This window comes from Dermacentor silvarum, chromosome 8 (genome assembly GCF_013339745.2).
Source record: "Dermacentor silvarum isolate Dsil-2018 chromosome 8, BIME_Dsil_1.4, whole genome shotgun sequence".
Lineage (NCBI taxonomy): Eukaryota > Metazoa > Arthropoda > Arachnida > Ixodida > Ixodidae > Dermacentor > Dermacentor silvarum.
In genome coordinates this window covers 10,582,747-10,601,091 of record NC_051161.1, presented here as the reverse complement: position 1 = coordinate 10,601,091, position 18,345 = coordinate 10,582,747, and the positions used below count along the sequence as shown (strand labels likewise).

The 18,345-nt window shown below is 46.3% G+C and overlaps 1 protein-coding gene across 7 annotated transcripts in view; it reads right to left on the bottom strand.

The window, feature by feature from the left end:
- Positions 1-7,293: 7,293 nt before the first annotated feature.
- LOC119460615 (MFS-type transporter SLC18B1) overlaps positions 7,294-18,345 on the bottom strand; it is a 138,972-nt gene continuing 127,920 nt past the window's right edge. For all 7 annotated transcript variants that reach the window (XM_049673097.1, XM_049673096.1, XM_037723388.2 and 4 more), the window contains one exon: positions 7,294-7,425. In XM_049673097.1, the coding sequence (XP_049529054.1) occupies positions 7,342-7,425 (84 nt within the window). In that variant the 3' untranslated portion in view covers positions 7,294-7,341. The remainder of the gene's footprint in view (positions 7,426-18,345) is intronic.

Genomic DNA, 18,345 nt, shown 5'->3' with positions numbered 1-18,345 from the left:
TCATTCCTTATCGGCCCTTACACACCTCATCGCCGCCTGATAAGTCGCACTGTACGTGGCAAGGCAGTAGTTACATGCGTTTACCTTTAACGCTTGAATTTGAGCAGCCAATGGATGAACAGCCGACCATGGTTTTTCTAGGCACCTGTTACGAGGCGGTATTTGCAAGCTCAACAATAGGCTTCAACGGCGACGCGGTGGCGGCGGCTGCACTTCCTCGAACCGGAAACAGCGAGCAAATGGCGCATCCCAGAATTCCTCGCTCTTTTACGGGTCACCTATTGCATTTTCCTTCCCGATTAATCAGTTCTGCGGTCAACATTTACTCAAACCCGAGCTTTTTTTTTTTTCTGCCTTGTGTGTTCACGCTTCATTCCCTGTAGTCTAGCTCTACCATGGTACCACTTGTCCAAGCCATCGTTCGTCACGTGCTATCGAATGCTGGTTTGGACTCGGTGTGCGCTGTAGCTTCCTCCCGCCTGACTGACCGTTTTCTAGTTTCGTATGCCCAAGGCCAGAGGCTGCGTCCCCGCAATCCAGCTGAGTGGAGGACTGCTGACGACTGGCCCATTTGCTTTAATTGCCGTCGGATTGGTCATGTCGTCCGCTATTGCAGTAACCGGTGGTCGTGGCCTCATGCGCCTTATGCTCTTAACCGTCGCCCTCAGACCGATCTTGACCACTTCCAGCCTTATCGCGAGTCCTCTCAGGACAACGGTGATGACGCTCCAACCATGTCGTGCCATCGTTCACCATCTCCGCGTGGTCACCAGTCCCGTTCACTGTTGTCTCGTCGCCCATCGTCTCGCTCCCCACAATTCCGCTGCCCTCAATCACCGACTGCATGCCTGCCTCCGGAAAACTAGACGCTGCAGCTCCCGGAGGTGAAGCTGCATTGACAACTCGCCCGCAAAATCTTCTGACCACTTTGCCGACTAGACGCAACTTAATTGACGTTCAAGTGGACGGTGTACTCGTAGCTGCTCTCGTTGACACGGGTTATCGGCTATCCCCGTTTGCTCTCTGACCCACGCCGCTCTCTTCCTGTCTCTTAACGTTAGGCCCAACATTTTTCGTTCCATTTCTCTTTGTGCGGTCCTTGTTCTCGAGCTTCTTTGTTAACCTCCAAGTTTCTGCCCCATATGTTAGCACCGGTAGAATGCAATGCTTGTACACTTTTCTTTTCAACGACAGTGGTAATCTCCCAATCCAATATCACCAATAATGGCGGTGCGTGCCGTATGCACTCCTACCCAATTTTATTCTTCTGTAAGTTTCCTTCTCATGATCAGGGTCCCCTAAGAGTAGTTGACCTAGATGAACATACTCCTTTACAGACTCTAGAGGCTGATTGGCGATCCTGAATTCTTGTTCCCTTGTCAGACTATTGAATATATCTTTGTCTTCTGCAAATTAATCTTCAACTCCACTTTTACACTTTCTCGGTTAAGGTCATCAATCATTTCTTGTAATTCATCCCCATTGTTGCTAAATAGGACAATGTCATCTGCAAACCGAAGGTTCCTGAGATAGTCGCGTTCATCCTCACTCCTAAGTCTTCCCAGTCTAAGAGCTTGAATACTTCTTCTAAGCATGCATTGGAGATATTGTGTATCCTTGCCTCACCCCTTTCTTAGTAGGTAACTTTCTACTTTTCTTGTGGGGAACAAATGTAGCTGTGGAATATTTGTAGAAATTTGCCAAGATATTAACGTATATGCCTCCTGTACTCCTTGATTCCGCAATTTCTCTATGACTGTTGGTTATCTCCACTGAATCAAATGCATTTTCATAATCTATGAAAGCCATATAGAGAGGTTGATTGTACTCCGCAGATTTCTCCATTACCTGGTTAATGACGTGGATATGATTCATCGTAGAATATCCCTTCCTGAATACACCCTGTTTTCTTGGTTTACTGAAGTGAAATGTTATCCTGATTCTATTGGAAATTATCTTGGTGATTATTTTATACAATACTGAGAGCAATCTGATGGGTCTATAATTCTTCTAATCTTTAACGTCTCCCTTCTTATCGATAAGTATAATTCTAACTTCATCGCTAGTTATAGAAGGAAACTCTGTATCCTGTTCATCACTACTTCGAATGAAAGTAGATTGGCTGCTCTGGGTACAGGTCACTATGGAATTCTCGCGCTGCTTTTACTATGTCATCGAAATTGCTGATCATATTACCCTGCTTATCTTTTAGTGCATGCATCTTGCTTTTTCCAATGCCAAGTTTTCTTCTCACTGATTTCATGTTGGGTCCTTATTTAGCGGCCTCCTCAATCTTTTCCACGTTATAATTTCGGATTTCCCTTACTTTCTTCTTATTGATCAGTTTCGACAGTTCAGCCAATTCTGTCTGATCTCTTGAGTTTGCTACTTCATTCTTTGTCGTTTTTTTTATTAGGTCCTTTCTTACTTGGGAAAGCTTACCTACTGGTTGCCTTGGTGCCTTATTTCCCACTTCAATTGCTGCTTCAGAAATGAGCCTTGCTACGGTTTCATTCATTACCTCTATGTTATCTTCATCTTCCTGTTCTAAAGCTGCATATTTGTTTGCGAGCACCAGCCTGAATTGGTCTGTTTTTACCCTTACTGCGTCTAGGTTGGCCTGTTTCGTCTTGACTAATTTTACCCTTTCTCTCTTCCAATTGAGAGAAATCCTAGACCTCACTAACCTATGGTCACTGCACTTTATCCTACCTAACACTTCTACATCTTGCACTATGCTGGGATCGGCAGAGGGTATGAAATCTACTTCATTCCTTGTTTCTCCATTAGGGCTTTTCCAGGTCCACTTAACTATAACTTCGCTATAACTACTATAACCTAAGGCCCGTTTATAGTCCGACGTTATGGACGCGTGGGCCAGCGTCGTTTGCGGCCAGTCACGCTACGCCGGTTGCTCTGCGCCAGCCGAAATGCCATCTCCTCTATACTCCGACGCGCGCGCCGTTGGCTGTTATCTTCGGAGCATGCGCACAACGATGGGAAGCCCGCGCGCCGCTTTGAACGGCTGTTTGCGAGCGTCGGCGAAGCAAGGGCGAAGCGGCGTGGGCGCCTTTATTTCTTCGCGCGAAATGCATTGTGGGTCGGCGCAGTCGACGCGACCAACGCGCGAATGGGTCAGGAGCCATTTCGGCGCCGGGTACATTCGAGCGCGCGGAAGCCTGCCGGTTACGTTGGCTGCGCCAGTGCGCCCGACGGGGTCGTTTTCGCCAACGTAACGTAGCGTGCGCGCGCGCGCGCTAGCTCACGTTACGTCGGACTATAAACGGCCCTTTAAGACTTAACTATAGCGAGCAAGAAAGGCAGTGGCGGTGATATAGATAAGCAGGAGTGCGCTTTGTGATCCGGCACAGTAGACTGATAACGCCCGTGACCGGAAGTTTCTTGGGAGCGCACTATCGCTGCTGTTATCGCGCGAACGAAATCGTCTATAGTGCGATGTAGCGTAAGCGCGCGCGCGCGACTCCGCACAAGCTACGTCACGTTGGCGAGACGCGGCCAACGCGCTACAATGTGCCCGACGTCGAGATGACTCTTGCTCCATCCGCGCATTGGTCGCGCCGACTGCGCCGACCCACAATGCCCATTGCGCGCAAAGAAAGGCGCCCACTTCGTCCGATGGTCGCAGACAGCCGTTCAAATTGACGCACGGGTTGGGGATCGTTCTGCACATGCTCCGAAGATAGCTGCTGCTGGCGTGCGCATGGCATTTCGGCTGGCGCAGCGCAACTGGCGTAGCGTGACTGGCCGCAAACGACGCTCGCCCGCGCGCCGATAACGTAGGACTGTAAACGGGCCTTTAATATGTCCACTTGTGCAGGCGTAGCGTAACTGCGCCGCGCGTGACGAGCGTCCGCATTACGCTGGACTATATCCGCGGCTTCAAATGGTTGCCGGTTTCCGCAGCGGTTATCGTTTATATCTCCGCTCATCAGATCGCCGCGCTCGATCGTCAGTTTCGTGGCGCGTCGTGGGATATCGTGGTTGATGCGGAACTAGCCACTGCAAAGCTTGAAGATGCGCAAACGAGAACTCGAGAAATGCCTCTGAAAGCACAAAGGCAGGAAACGTTGCATCAGACGTCGATGTTGAAGTCGGGCCCTAACATTCGTTGTGCAGTTCTGTGGTGTCTTCGGGAAAAGCAGCACCGCCAGGTTCTTTCGGTTCTCCAAAGACGACAGGTAAGCACACGCTGGTAGCAGCAGAATGTCATAACCATTGAGCCACCGTTGCAAGTGCAAGAAATCTGGCATTTCACATGTTCTAGAAAATCTTTTTCTGTTTCCTGTTCCTGAAAATTCCCTTTCTCCTATCTTTTTTCTTGCTACCGCTTATGTACAACTATTAACCCTTTCAGACGCCACTCTCCGTTTCTAGAGAGAAAAAAAATAATTTTCACAATAAGCCGCATAAGTAGGGCTCATTGAAATTCATTGGGAAAAAGTGGGAAACAAGAAGCTAAAGCAGTCGTGGTCTTTTGTCAGGCAGAGCGGCACATCCTCGATCGGCCTCTGCAGCCCTCTAACTTACAACTCCGAACTGGCTCGGCTTCTGGCAGGATTGCGACCTTCTGGCTTTAGTATTATTTTGCCTTTATTCGGAAGTTATGTTCAGGTTCGTGTGTTCTATTTTAATGCTGTAGATATTTGTCGCTTCAAAAAATAATTTTGAAGATGAATTCATGCATGTACCCCAGAAAGTGTGCGTCACTAGGATGTTACCCCCATTCAAGAAGGTTTCGGGTTTTCGACCAAGCACAGCGTTGGTGGTGTTCGGATCGTTCTCGTCAAAACGAGGCGAACAGACTGCCGCGAAGACCCTGTTGTGCGTGGTGCCCAAATTGAAGCTACTCTTGAGCCGCTCCACCAGCTTACACTGTGACTGTGCTGCGTGTGCCGCGCAGGCCTGTGACTTTTTATTGCGATAGCAATTATATGGACACTCAAAAGCAGATTTCTGCCGTCGGCGTCGCCGTCGCCGTCGCCGTCGCCGTGAGGTTCCGTATGACGTCAATGGAGATGAAATCGTCGCCGATGATAAGTTGTTCTTGAGGGAAAGGGAAAGGTTGGCGCTATCTTCTGCAGCCCTTGAGGGAGCACGGCTCAGCGCCATATGATAAGTGGTTCTTGAGGGAAAGGGAAAGGTTGGCGCTATCTTCTGCAGCCCTTGAGGGAGCACGGCTCAGCGCCAAGTCAGCGCCAATGCCGAACGCTGTATGTGCGAGTGAAAGGGCGCGAGGGGCGCGCGCTTTCACGGGGAGTGAACGCACGGCGGAGAACAAACGCGCGTTCTGCGCCGTGCTCGCTTAAGGGCTGCAGAAGTTGGCGTCTCTTTCCTCCTTTACAATCACCATATATGTAGAGCAAACGCGCCTTCCTCCTACGCGCGAGAGGCCGTGGGGGAGAGGGAGGGGGGGCAGGGGGAGGGAAGGGAGGCAACGTTTAGCTGCGGCACCAAGTGCCTATTTATATCAGAGGCTCCGGCAACAGACACCAACGCCGCACGCATCTTGAGCGAACGCGGGCAAAACGCCGACGGCGTCGACAACAGTTCTGCGTGTTGCCGGTGCTGCTGCATGTCCAAGTTTATACAGCTGATAAAGCTAATATCATTTACTCCGTATAGCTCTCTACAAATTTGCTATCGCAATTGATGCTTCGCCTTTCAGGTGAAACTGCGACAACTTTTTTTTTCTTCCTGTCACATCTGAAACTACATGATAGCTGAAGACTAGATCGATACCATTGCTGAGCCTCTGGGCGACATGCCATACCAGTATCTCAAGCAGAAGGTTCTTTACCGCACCTTGGCGTCCGAGTGTGTGCACCTTCAGCAGCTGTTCACCAGCCAGGAGCTCGGCGACTGGCGGCCGTCGCATTTGCTTCAGAATATGCGCCCCTCTTGGGCGCGACTAACGTTCACTCGCATTTAGGTCAATTGTTCTGCAGAGTTTGTCCGTCCGAGTCGTCCTGGCTGCTGCGGAAGATATGCTCCTCGACCGCCTCGCTGCACTAGCTGACCGGGTACATGAAGGGGCCTCTCTATCGGTCTTTACTAATCAATCAATATTCTTTACTAATCACTTACATCAGATCCTTGATCAAGCATCGCTTGCCGACTGCATTTTCCTCGACTTCATATTAATGACCTCTCATCAGTTATATCATCTAACATTCACCTCTTTGCCGACGACTCTTAATTTTCGAGAAATTACTAACGATGACGAAATTAAGGTATCGTAATCTGACCTTCACGCCATACCTAACTGGTGGGCAAAATAGTTAATGGACCTAAATTTTAAAAAGTGCAAAGTCATGCGTGTATCTAGAACTTCCACTAGCTCACCTCTTTGTTATCTTAATAACATTCCTTTGGATTCTGTTAACTATTACAAGTACCTAGGAGTTCACATCACGACTAATCTAACTTGGTCGCTACATACTGAGTACATTATTAACAATGCTAACCGTATGCTTGGCTATTTACGTCATAACTTTTCCACTGCTCCATGTGGCTTAAAGTTGCAGCTTTATGAGACACTAATACGCCCTAAACTGAAATATGCTACAGCCGTATGGGACCCTTCGCCCACAGTACATATCCCACCGCATCGATCATCCTCACAAAGTAGGTATTCCGTTATGCAACACAAAGACCTTCTTGAACTCATTTTTGCCTTGTACGTCAAAGGAGTGGAACGAACTTCACGTTGACCTTGTTACAATTAATGATAGTCACATGTTACATGATGCATTAGCTAACATTGTATAACTGCGAGCTTTATTTGTACGAACTGTACTAACGGCTTTTTTGTTTTTCTTGTTCTATTATTTCGGTGTACATTCTATAATTACAAGCTTCATTTGTATCAATTAACTGCACTGACTGCTATTTTGTTCAACTATTTTTTGTATAACAACCGGCCCATTCCCCTCTGTAATGCCAATTGGCCCTGAGGGTAAAATAAAAAACAAAATGAGCACAGGAAGGACGGGACACGAACTAGATGTCAAAGAACGGCCTTTGGTGTTGTATTCTTCGTGTCTCGTCTTTCCTGCGTTCTCGCTTTTCAGTACTGAAATACCAACTAACAGAGGTATCCATCCTGTTGCTTTTAATTATCCAGAGCACGTGAGAAACCACTATGGTTTACTAAATTTTATGTAACACATTATAGGCATCCCTTTGGCAGAGCAGAGTAAGACGCCTATACAGGGAGAGGCTGTTGGGAAGAATATTTAATGTCTCGGTACTTTTCTATTGTGATCTTTATTAGCATAATAAATTTACGCTTAAAAAAAACAACCTTTTATTTTTTATTTTTCAACTCTGCTTCGCGGTGGTGATAGCCGTGGAACCCGAAGCTTTGCAGGCCGTCTGAATCCATACTGCTAGCGTGACGGGAATCTGTGCGCGAGTTTGGACAAAAGAAAGAAGTCAGTGAGCGAAACGTACAGTGGATCTGAGCCTAATCCTCGAACGAAGGCGCATTTTTCAAGGTGTAGTTGATACAGATTGGAGGAAAATAGATTCATGACTTTGCGCTGTCTTATGATTCGTCGTGAACATGTCCTTCCCCATAATCACGTCACTACTATTTTATTCTTTTGCATAATTTTTTTGTTTACCAAATTACTGGGAAAAAACCACCGTCCAAGCACTCCGTACAGATGGTTAACCAGCGAAGCTGAAACGTGCGGCCCCGGTGTTTATCACTGGGTTAATCCCGATGGTTCATTAAAGCATTTCTCAATTATGACGTTGCACACACGTTCGGCTGCGATGGAGAGAACGACGTCACTGACGGTATGCCTGCAGTCCGCCGTTGTCGCTTGCGTTCGATGTCTCGAGTTTGCTCGGCGGCGTGGTTAGCAGCATTCGCCCGCCATTGCCACTTGCGATTCTTCCAAATTAAATTGCTTCAAGATAGATAATTTTCCGATTGTACAAAATTGCGATTGTACGAATTATCCGATTCTATGCAGAGGATTGTGTTATATTCCATGAAATTATTAATGCTAACGACCATTGTGACTTACAAAACAGCCTTACCAATATTGGACAATGGTGCAAGCAGTGGGACATGACTTTGAATACGGAGAAAGGCGTTTTTCTTTGAGTAACTAACAAGAAAAACCCACTAGAGTATACGTACAAACTCGACTCATCACTATTACAACAAGGAACATCCGTAAAGTACTTAGGTGTAACAATTTCTAATAACCTCACTTGGGACACTCGCATAGACAACATCTGTTCACTCGCGTTCCGTAAGCTGCGGTATCTCAGGTATAAGCTTCGTAACGCCCCCGCTAACGTTAAGCTATTAAGCTATAATATTCTAATTAGGCCGAAGCTCGAATACGCTTGCATAATTTGCGACCCATATACCAAATCTAATATAAAGAAGCTCGAAAGCATACAAAGAAAAGCAGTCCGATTTATATATTCGAAATGTCTAACTACTGACTCCCCGTCAGATTTGATGCGCGCCCATGGCATCCATCATCTTCAGTTGAGAAGGCGAAATTCTCGTTTAGATTTTCTTTCATTACTTCGCAAGAATAAACTCAGACTGGACCCTTCACCGTACCTTTCCCCAATGCCAGCAAAATATACACGATTCTATCACAAAGATTTACTATCACCGCTTTTTGCATGGTCCGATCCGTACAAATTTTCCTTTTTTCCACGCATTATAAATGACTGGAATTCATTAACCGTATCTAGCCTACCCCATTGAATCTTTGTAACATACCTTTGTGTTACAATCTTTCCATGATACTATATTGTATACTTATCTGTTATATTACTGTACTGCTATATATCTATGTTGTTATATTGTTACTATATTATCTTATTTTGCTGTGATTTTGCCCTTGTATAACTGTGCCCTTCCTGCCTGGACCTAACCATGGTCTGCAGTATGTACATAACTAAAATAAAAATAAATGAATAATTTATTTGAATCAAGGCTGAGAGGTCGGCCTGAGCTAGCAGGCTCTAGCCTACTGCTCTGCACAGGGGGAGGGGGAACGGAAGGACATAAAGGTGTGATGTCATAGAAAGAGGGATGCACAACGGTGAAAGTAGGTTCTGTTGACAAGAAGTGCACGCTAAAGAACGCCAGGTGGTCAAAATTAATCCGGAGTCCTTCAGTACGGCGTGCCTCATAATCAGGACTGGTTTTGGCACGTAAAACCCCAGAAAGAAGAAGAAAGAAAGAAGGTTCTGTTGACAAACATTCAGACATGTCATTCATGAAGCCACCACCGGGTTCCAGACCTTGTCTGTGTTCGCTAGTTCAAACGAACCTTCAGATAAAGGCGTCAAGACGAAGCTGGTGTGTGGGCTTCTCCTAAGGCAGAAGCACAGGTGCCAAGCAAAAGCTTTACAAAATGTTAACAGCTGCGATAAGTGCCTCCAGTACGGCGAGAACCTGCAGGGCACTTTTAGCGGCCGGATTCTCGACACCGCAGAGAATCGCGCGCATTTACGGTACCAGGTGCTTCAGCGTTTTCTGAACGTTTTCTTTCTCATTATCTCCATCTCCATGCTTGCCTGTTGTGTCGCCGGTTTTCTTTGCCGTATCATTCTTACCTTCTTGGTGCAGAGGACCGCTACGGGCCGCTAATTAAATCTGTCCGTTACGTAAGACAATGAATGGCTCATAGCCCCTTAAGCAATGCTTCATACCGCCGTAAACGCGGCCTCCCCATTACGACGACAGAAGAGAAGTGAAATTCTACACTGGAATGATTAGCGGCAACGCAGCCAGCTGTGGACGAAAGTGACGACGACGACGAACGCGGGAGCAGTGGCACGAGCGCGTGTCGAGCACGAGTCAGAGTGCAACCTGAGGGGCGCCAACGAGCCAGCTGCGGAATACGATTACGCTCGAGCCAATGCTGATGATGATAGTTTTCTGTGAACAGGCGACGGACACACGCTTTTTTGTTTCGCCTAGCCGTATAAAGCTTCGCTGTAAAATTTATTGGCAAAATTTATTGTCTCTGCAAAAATTCATCGTCGTAGCCTAAGCACCCTGCTCTTTGTTACTGCGCACATAACTACGCACTCCAACAAAGCCGCTGAATATATTTTACGTTCATTGTAATCAGTTATGATACAATTGTGTTACATATTAATAAAACTTCTTGTATGTTACAGAAATGATTCATTCATTCGGGGCGAATAAATGACAGCCAATGCTAATTAGGAAACCCTTATTTTTGTACCACAAGGCTAGAGGTAAACAGCTATCGCTGGGGAGAAATTATCGGTTAACTGTCATGATCGCTTGCATCATGAGCCCCTAATTTTGTTTATTGAAAAATTCAGCGCAGCTCTGATACCTCCTCCAAATAAAGATGGTTATATTATCCTATGCCATCTGAACATGTGAACAATGATTTATTGATTTATATTTCTTTTTATGCTTAACTGACGTGAGTTCCGAATCAACCAATGGCGTAATAGTTGAAAATACGTCAGTATCTTATGCCTTACTTCATATTAAAAAAATTCAGAGCCCTTCCCTTGCCGAAAAAATGGGGGTAAGCGAAGCTTGTGGCAAGACGACACTGTCGCAGGCGTTCCGCTTCGTTTGCCCTAAACTCGAGGTCGGCGGCTCTTCGCTGACGTTTCGCCTGGGCTTCGGAAGCCTTCACGCTTGAATCGGACGACAAGCTTCGCTTACCCCCATTTTCTCGACAGGAGAAGGGCTGGCGATTTTGTCCCTTGGTCCCACGTGTGACAATGGTAGTTCAAGGGCGCGTTACAGGTCCCGGAGCCCACAGGGGTATGTGCCATTGAGCTTGGACCCTTTCTGCACTATCACCAGGATCGGCCCACTTTTCAGCGTGACACCACCACCAACCATCACCGCCAACACTTGTGGGCCTATAAAGCTTAAAAAATGTGTAGGGCACTGCAATCTAGAACATCGTGAACAGGCCGGCTGGCGAAACGGTATCTCGTGTGCAGAAGGCGGCTCAGGAGCTGACAGCAACCCGTGCGCCGTTGTTGTTCCGGACGAAAAAACAAACAAAACAATGCTCTTTTCTAAAGTTTTAGTACAATTGTATTGCGACGCTTAGGTGCCGCGTGCAATGCAACGCTTTTCGTGACGCTTATTTTGTACCGTTAGCTATTATAGTAAATTTCCAACTGAATTTGTGGCGCAGCCATTCTCTTTCACCGTTGTACTTTTGTGGTTCACTTCCGGTAACACGATTCACATGCAAAAAGGCCAGTTGTCATAGCGATCTTTGTGGTGTATCCGCGTTGCCTGTACGCAGCGGGAAATTTCCTATCATAGCTGTCCCCTCGAAATAAGTGATTATGTCAGCACTTTGGTTCATTTTCGTGTCGCTGCGACACGAGGGAATATCCGGCTGGCCTCTGCGCAGCTGCTTATTTTTCTTTCGCTGCCTAGTTAAAACCGCTGTGCGAGTACGCTTGCATCGTGTCCATGTTATTGCGCGCCTGCTATGGCATTGGGTCCTTCCACTCCAGCTTCGCCTGTCTGCCGCTTCGCGGGATCGTAGGAGAGCCGCCTACGTCTCAGGCACCCAATTTAAGTAAATATACAAATGAGGGGTATAACGTATACCGAAGCTGCGAAGTGAGGGACTCCGTAGCCAAAGTCTCCGTGTTAGTTTTCACCTTATGGGGTTCTTTAAAGTGCACCCAAAGCAGGGTACACGAGTGGTTTTGCATTCCGCCCCCAATAACAATGAGGCCGCCGCGGCAGGGAATCGAACCCTCGACCTCATGCTCTGCAGCAGAATGCCATAGTGATTGAGCCACAGTGGCGGGAAGCGACCTGACCATTCCGAGTGCAGTTTTGACGCCGTGTGTCAGCTTTACTTTTTATCGTAGAAGGCAACAGCGTGGAACCGACGAAGACGAAGACAGGAGAGGCACACAAAAAACCACAGACACAGCACTTTTTTTTTTCTGCCTCTCCTGTCTTCGTCTTCGTCGGTTCCGCGTTGTAGCCTTCTACGATGTACAGCCAACTAGCCCAACAGGTTACTCTGCTCAACTGTAGTTTTTAACGCGATAGCGTTAAAGGCCCCGTGTCACAGAAAATCCGGCGTCGGCGTCCGCGGCTGAGAAAATCATGCCAAACCACCCCGATCACGCAGGCCCTCCTCGTGGCGCCGAAGCGCTGGTGAACTAATTGAATTTATCAAAGTAAAATTCGTCAGAAAAATCGTAAAGTTCGACTTAACTACAACCTACAGACATAAGGGTGTCTGATTGTAATTTGAAGATACGAGAAAACATAATTATGTGACGAGGAAGCTCAAACACAAACCCCCAGCATTTCTACCATTCATGCAGTGGCGCGCCCGGGTAGGTTACTTGCAAAAACACCATCCCGATGGCACTCGCCTCCTCGGCAGCGTAAAACGGCAGCGGCGCGCAGAGGCAAAGGTGGAGAAAAAGAAAGCTGCAGATGCTTGGAAGCCTGACAAGTATCCAGAGATCTTTGAATGCTATCGCGTTCTACTCTTAAAGGCGAAGGTTAAGCGTTCTCCAATTTTGAAAACATTTTTTTGTTGCGGTATTTATTTTGCGTAGTGGGCGCGCGCGCTCGCGTTGCCGGTTCGCGAGGAGGAGGAGGAATAAACTTTTATTGTGGAACCAGCACTTTAAGATGGCCGGGCCGAAGCGTCCCATGAGGGGACGTCGAGGGCTTGCCTCGCCGCCGCCTCACGGGCGTGCTGGGTCGCCCAGGTTTGGTCGTCGAGGGCGGAGCTCCGCAGAGCCTCACGCAACCTCGACGACAGGGTCGTGGTGTTAATTTGTGTGTACTGTGCTGGAAACTCCCACAGCATATGCGGAAGCGTAGCCGGGTGAGTGCCACAGCACCGGCAGTTGGGGGTACTGTAAACTTCAGGGAATATAAGGTGGAGGCGGGCGGGTGAAGAGGACGTATTTGTTTTTAGCAGACGCAGGGTGGTAGCCTGCGCCCGGCTGAACTTGGGGTGAGGTGGGGGGTAGGTTCGGCGACTAAGGTAAAATGCCTTAACGAGATCGTTATAAGTAGTCAGATTGTCCCTGGTGTCCAACTCGTCTCCAGTGTCTCCGGCGCGGTTGACTAGGCCTCGCGCAATGGAGTGGGTGACCTCGTTGAGGTTGGGGAGGTGTGGGTGGACAGGGCCCGCGTGGGCCGGGATCCATGTCAGGGAGGTCATGCTTTCTTTAGAGTGGAGGAGGATACGAAGAGCTTCAGGAGAAATACGGCCTTTGCTGAAGTTAGTGACGGCTGAGTGAGAGTCACACACGATGGTGTGACAGGTGGGATCTAGAGTGGCCAGGGCGATGGCCACTTCTTCAGCCGTTTCGGCAGTGGAGGTAGTGACGCTGGAGGCGTGGTGTAGGACTCCATCGCGTGTGGCGACGGCCACAAATCGTGTGCCATGAGAATATTGGGCTGCATCAACAAATGTAACGACAGGTACATGAGCAAGGGTTTTTATGATAGCTCAGGCCCGAGCTTGGCGCCGGGCCCTGTTATATTCAGGGTGCATATTTCTAGGGATAGGGTCTGTGTGGATCCAGCTACGGATATCAGTCGGGATCGATTGTTTGGGGCCCTGCTGCTGATGGTAAGTGAAGCCAAGCGTAGATAGAATAAAGCGTCCCGTTTCAGTAAGGGTGAGCCGTTCAAGCTGAGAGCGTTGTTGTGCTTCAATGAGTTCGGCAAGGGTGTTGTGAACTCCTAGTTGGTTGAAGAGTTGAGTACTGGTGTAATGCGGGAGGCCAAGTGCTTGCTTGTAGACCCCTCGTATAAGGGTGTCGAGCTTGTTTTTCTCAGCCCGGTACCAGTTGAGGTACGCATCAACGTAGGTAATGTGACATATGACAAAGGACTGCACGAGGCGGAGAAGGCTTTCTTTTTGAGTCCCCCTCGTCGGTTGGAATGCGTTTAAGAAGAGAGCGATTTTTCCGTTCTGGCCTGTGCATCTTGTCCTTACTTCGTCCACGAGTGGGTCTGTGAGTACGCACTTAGTTCAACTCTTCGTACGCGATTGATTTCGAGTGGCATCGTCGCACTATTGTTGCACGCTCTATCTGTCCGCTTTAAAACCACCGCGACTGCCGGCCCACAATGTTCGATTTGTAGCGGAGCTATAACCATCGCGCTCACCAATTTCAACGGCTTAGTGTATTAAGGATAATTGACTTCAAATAGGCCTACCTTCCAGTTTTTCTATGTAAAAAATTAACTGTTTTTCAGCCCACCGTACTATTCTCTTGGTTTAGAAAGCGCGGTTAACAGCAATTTCTGCCATTCGTTTCTCTCAATTTCAATCGGGCACCATGTCATGCTGGCTTTGAAAGTGAAGACGACTAAGCTGAAAGCAACTCTGTGCCCAGTGTAACCCGATTCATTCACTCCCTACTCCACCCTCCCTTCTCGTATTAAGCTAATAGCCTTTCTTTGGCTAATTAAAATGCTTTGTGCACTCATTACCGGCGCGTTAAGGCTAATGTGCTTCAAATGTCATGATTGGCTATGCAACGAATAAAACCGACGAATATTTCATGCGTCAACTGAAAACTTAAGGTCATAGGGATATACAGGGTGTCCCAGTTAACTTGGACCAAGATTAAAAAAAAAAAAAAAAAAAGACCAAGAGCTCTAGAGAAATTGTACCGACTGCATAGTAGGTACAGTCGTGTGTACTTACAGCCAGTATTTTTTCCATCACGAAGTATTAAATAAAAGATTGCTTTTAATTAGTGAACTTTTTAATTATTACTTGAATCACAAACATGTAAATTACAAAGTCGTAGGGCAGGTCAAAAAACCTCCGAATCAAGCATTTATTTTGTGCTGAAGTGTGGTTGTTTTTTGAAAGAAAAAAAAACACAAGTCCGCGAAATATGAAATAGATGCGCGCTCACGCCCCGCTATTCAAGCGCCTCCAAGCGAATAGCCACGGATACACGGCTTTACTAGCGGCGGCAGCTTGATACAGGGCTTCACGCTATTTGATGCTCGCCGCATCATGAGAGCGCGCCGTTGATGCATTGATAAGCTCAGCGGAGCCGTAGGGGGGGATTTTGAAGCCGGGACGGCGCAGATCTCACGCTTATCGCACCACGCTAGTTAGGTCGCGATACCTCACGAGCCATCCTACATGACGAAGCCTTGTACGATGCGGCGATAAACGAATGCATCCGTATATCTTTCAAATGTTGCGTAGAGGCGCTTGAGTAGCAGCGCGCGAGCGCGCATCTATTTCATATTTCGCGTATTTCGCGAGCCTTTTGTTTTTAAATGGGAATAATTTCTTGGGGAACATTTGATACTTTGAATCTATCTATCTATCTATCTATCTATCTATCTATCTATCTATCTATCTATCTATCTATCTATCTATCTATCTATCTATCTATCTATCTATCTATCTACCCGCCTACGACTTGGTGCTCTCATGGTCGTTTCGTTAACTTCGTATGCACTAAAATTGGCATACTATGATAACAGTATATGACGAACATAAATGATATGTCATAACATGAATGTCGTGACATGCATGTCATGTAGGTCATGAAACAACCGCCTACATCTTGGTGCTCTCATGGTCGTTTCGTTAACTTGGTAGGTACCAAATTTGACATATTATGACAGGAGTGTATGACTAACATAAATGATAGGTCATGACAATGACTCAGCGAAAAAAGATTTACACTCAAAAACCACTGAACTGGATTCGGACATGGGTGCTAAGTGGAGGAAGCACTAAAGAATTCTGGTAGAAGTCATAGTCTTGACCATGAGTCGGCAAAAAGGACAATGACTCAGCGAAAAAGGATTACCACTCAAAAACCACTGAGATGGGTTCTGACGTGAGTACTAAATGAAGGAAACACTAAAGGACGATGGTAGAAATCATAGTCATGAGCATGACTCAGCAAAAACGTCAATGATTCAGCAAAAAAAAATTAACACTCAAAAGCATCTGAAATGGGTTCGGACGTGGGTACTAGGTGAAGGAGACACTAAAGGGTGATGGTAGAAGTCATAGCCATGAGCATGACTCAGCAAAAATGACAATGACCTAGCAAAAAAGATTAACACTTAAAAACCACTGAAATGGGTGTGGACGTGGGCACTAAGTGAAGGAAACACTAAAGGATGGTGGTAGGGCATAGTCATGAGCATGACTCAGCAAAAATGACAATGACTCAGCGAAAAAAGATTAACACTAAAAAACCACTGAAATGGGTTCGGACGTGGTACTAAGTGAAGGAAAAGTCAGTCACGAGCATGACTAAGGCTTTCGCCTTAAGGTCTCTTAGGTGTAGTTAAAAGGAATCCTGAAGACTCATGACATGCATGTCATGGAATGCGTGTCATGTAGGTCATGAAAGAGCCGCCTACGTCTAGGTGCTCTCATGGTCGCATCGTTAACTTGGTATTTACCAAAATTGGCGTAGTATGACAAGAGTGTATGACGAACATAATAGGTCATGACATGAATATCATTACATGTGTGTCATGTAGGTCATGAAACAGCCACCTACGTCTTGGTGCTGTCATGGGTAAAAAAAGCATAGTGGCAAAGAATCGAGAATTAATTATGGTAACGGGTGCAAGTATGGTTGAGATAGTAACGATAATGATAGAATACAATAATGATTCAATGATGACCATTACTCAGCAAAAAATGACGATGACTCAGCGAAAAAAGATTTACACTCAAAAACCACTGAAATGGGGGCGTACGTGGGTACTAAGTGAAGGAAAGAATAAAGGATGATGGTAGAAGTCATAGTCATGAGCATGACTCCGCCAAAATGACAATGACTCAAAGAAAATGATTAACACTCAAAAACAACTGGGATTGGTTCGGACGTGGGTACTAAGTGAAGGAAACACTAAAGGACGATGGTAGAAGTCATAGTCATGAGCATGACTACGCAAAAATTACAATGACTCAGCGAAAAAACATTAACACACAAAAACCACTGAAATGGGTTCGGACATAAATGATAGGTTATGACATGCGTGTCCTGTAGGTCATGAAACAGCCGCCTACGTCTTGGGGCTCTCAGGGTCGTTTCATTAACTTTCTAGGCTCCCCGCACACTGCTTCGCATAACATCAATTCCTACAGGGTGTGGGATCTGCCGGCGTTTTTTCTTCGAAAAAACAACCAGGCACACTTCAGCACGAAATAAATGCTTGATTCAGAGGTTTTTTGAGGTGCCCTACAACTTTGTAATTTACATGTTTGCGATTCAAGCAATAATTAAAACGTTCACTAATTAAAAGCAAATAAATAATACTTCGTGATGAAAAAATACTGCCTGTAATTACACACGACTGTCGCTACTATGCAGTCGGTACGATTTCTCTATAGCTCTTGGTATTTTTTAAAATCTTGGTCCAAGTTAACTAGGAAATCCTGTATATAATTATATACCGTGTGTTCGGACTCACCAATTTTTCAAAATAAACTGTGGCCGATAGCACATTTCTAATTCTTGAGCTGGATTGCTCAAGCAGGCGGACGTTACTTGCATGAGGAATCTAAATGTATATTCGACAAATTACAAAAATCATTAATGAACATTTTAAAGAAATTTCTTCATGCACATATTGCAAATTACGAATTGTAGACGGTGAGTTCGCAAGGCATATCCACTTGACACAAATTTTCAGAATGACACCCTGATTTTAGACTATAGAATTCCCGAAGTTGGCGACATATCATAAGAATCCAACAAACAATGACACCAAGGACAACATAGGGGAAATTACTTGTACTTACTAATTGACTTAAAGAAATGATAAATTAATGTAAATGAAAATGGATGAAAAAACAACTGTCCGCAGGTGGGGAACGAACCCACGTCTTCGCAATACGCGTGCGATGCTCTCACCATTGAGCTACCGCGGTGCCGTTTTCCCATCCACTTTCTGGGGAATTTATGTTTTACAACTAGACCTAACCCTGGGAGTGTTAGCCAGGATTGTGAGTGGTGGCGCTGGCTAACACTCCCAGGGTTAGTTCTAGTTGTAAAACATAAATACCCCAGAAAGTGGACGGGAAAACGGCACCGCGGTAGCTCAATGGTGAGAGCATCGCACGCGTATTGCGAAGACGTGGGTTCGTTCCCCACCTGCGGACAGTTGTTTTTTCATCCATTTTCATTTACATTAATTTATCATTTCTTTAATTCAATTAGTAAGTACAAGTAATTTCCCCTATGCTGTCCTTGGTGTCATTGTTTGTTGGATTCTTATGATATGATTAATAAAGATCGGGCCCCTCGGTTCCCTTTCTTCTCGAAGTT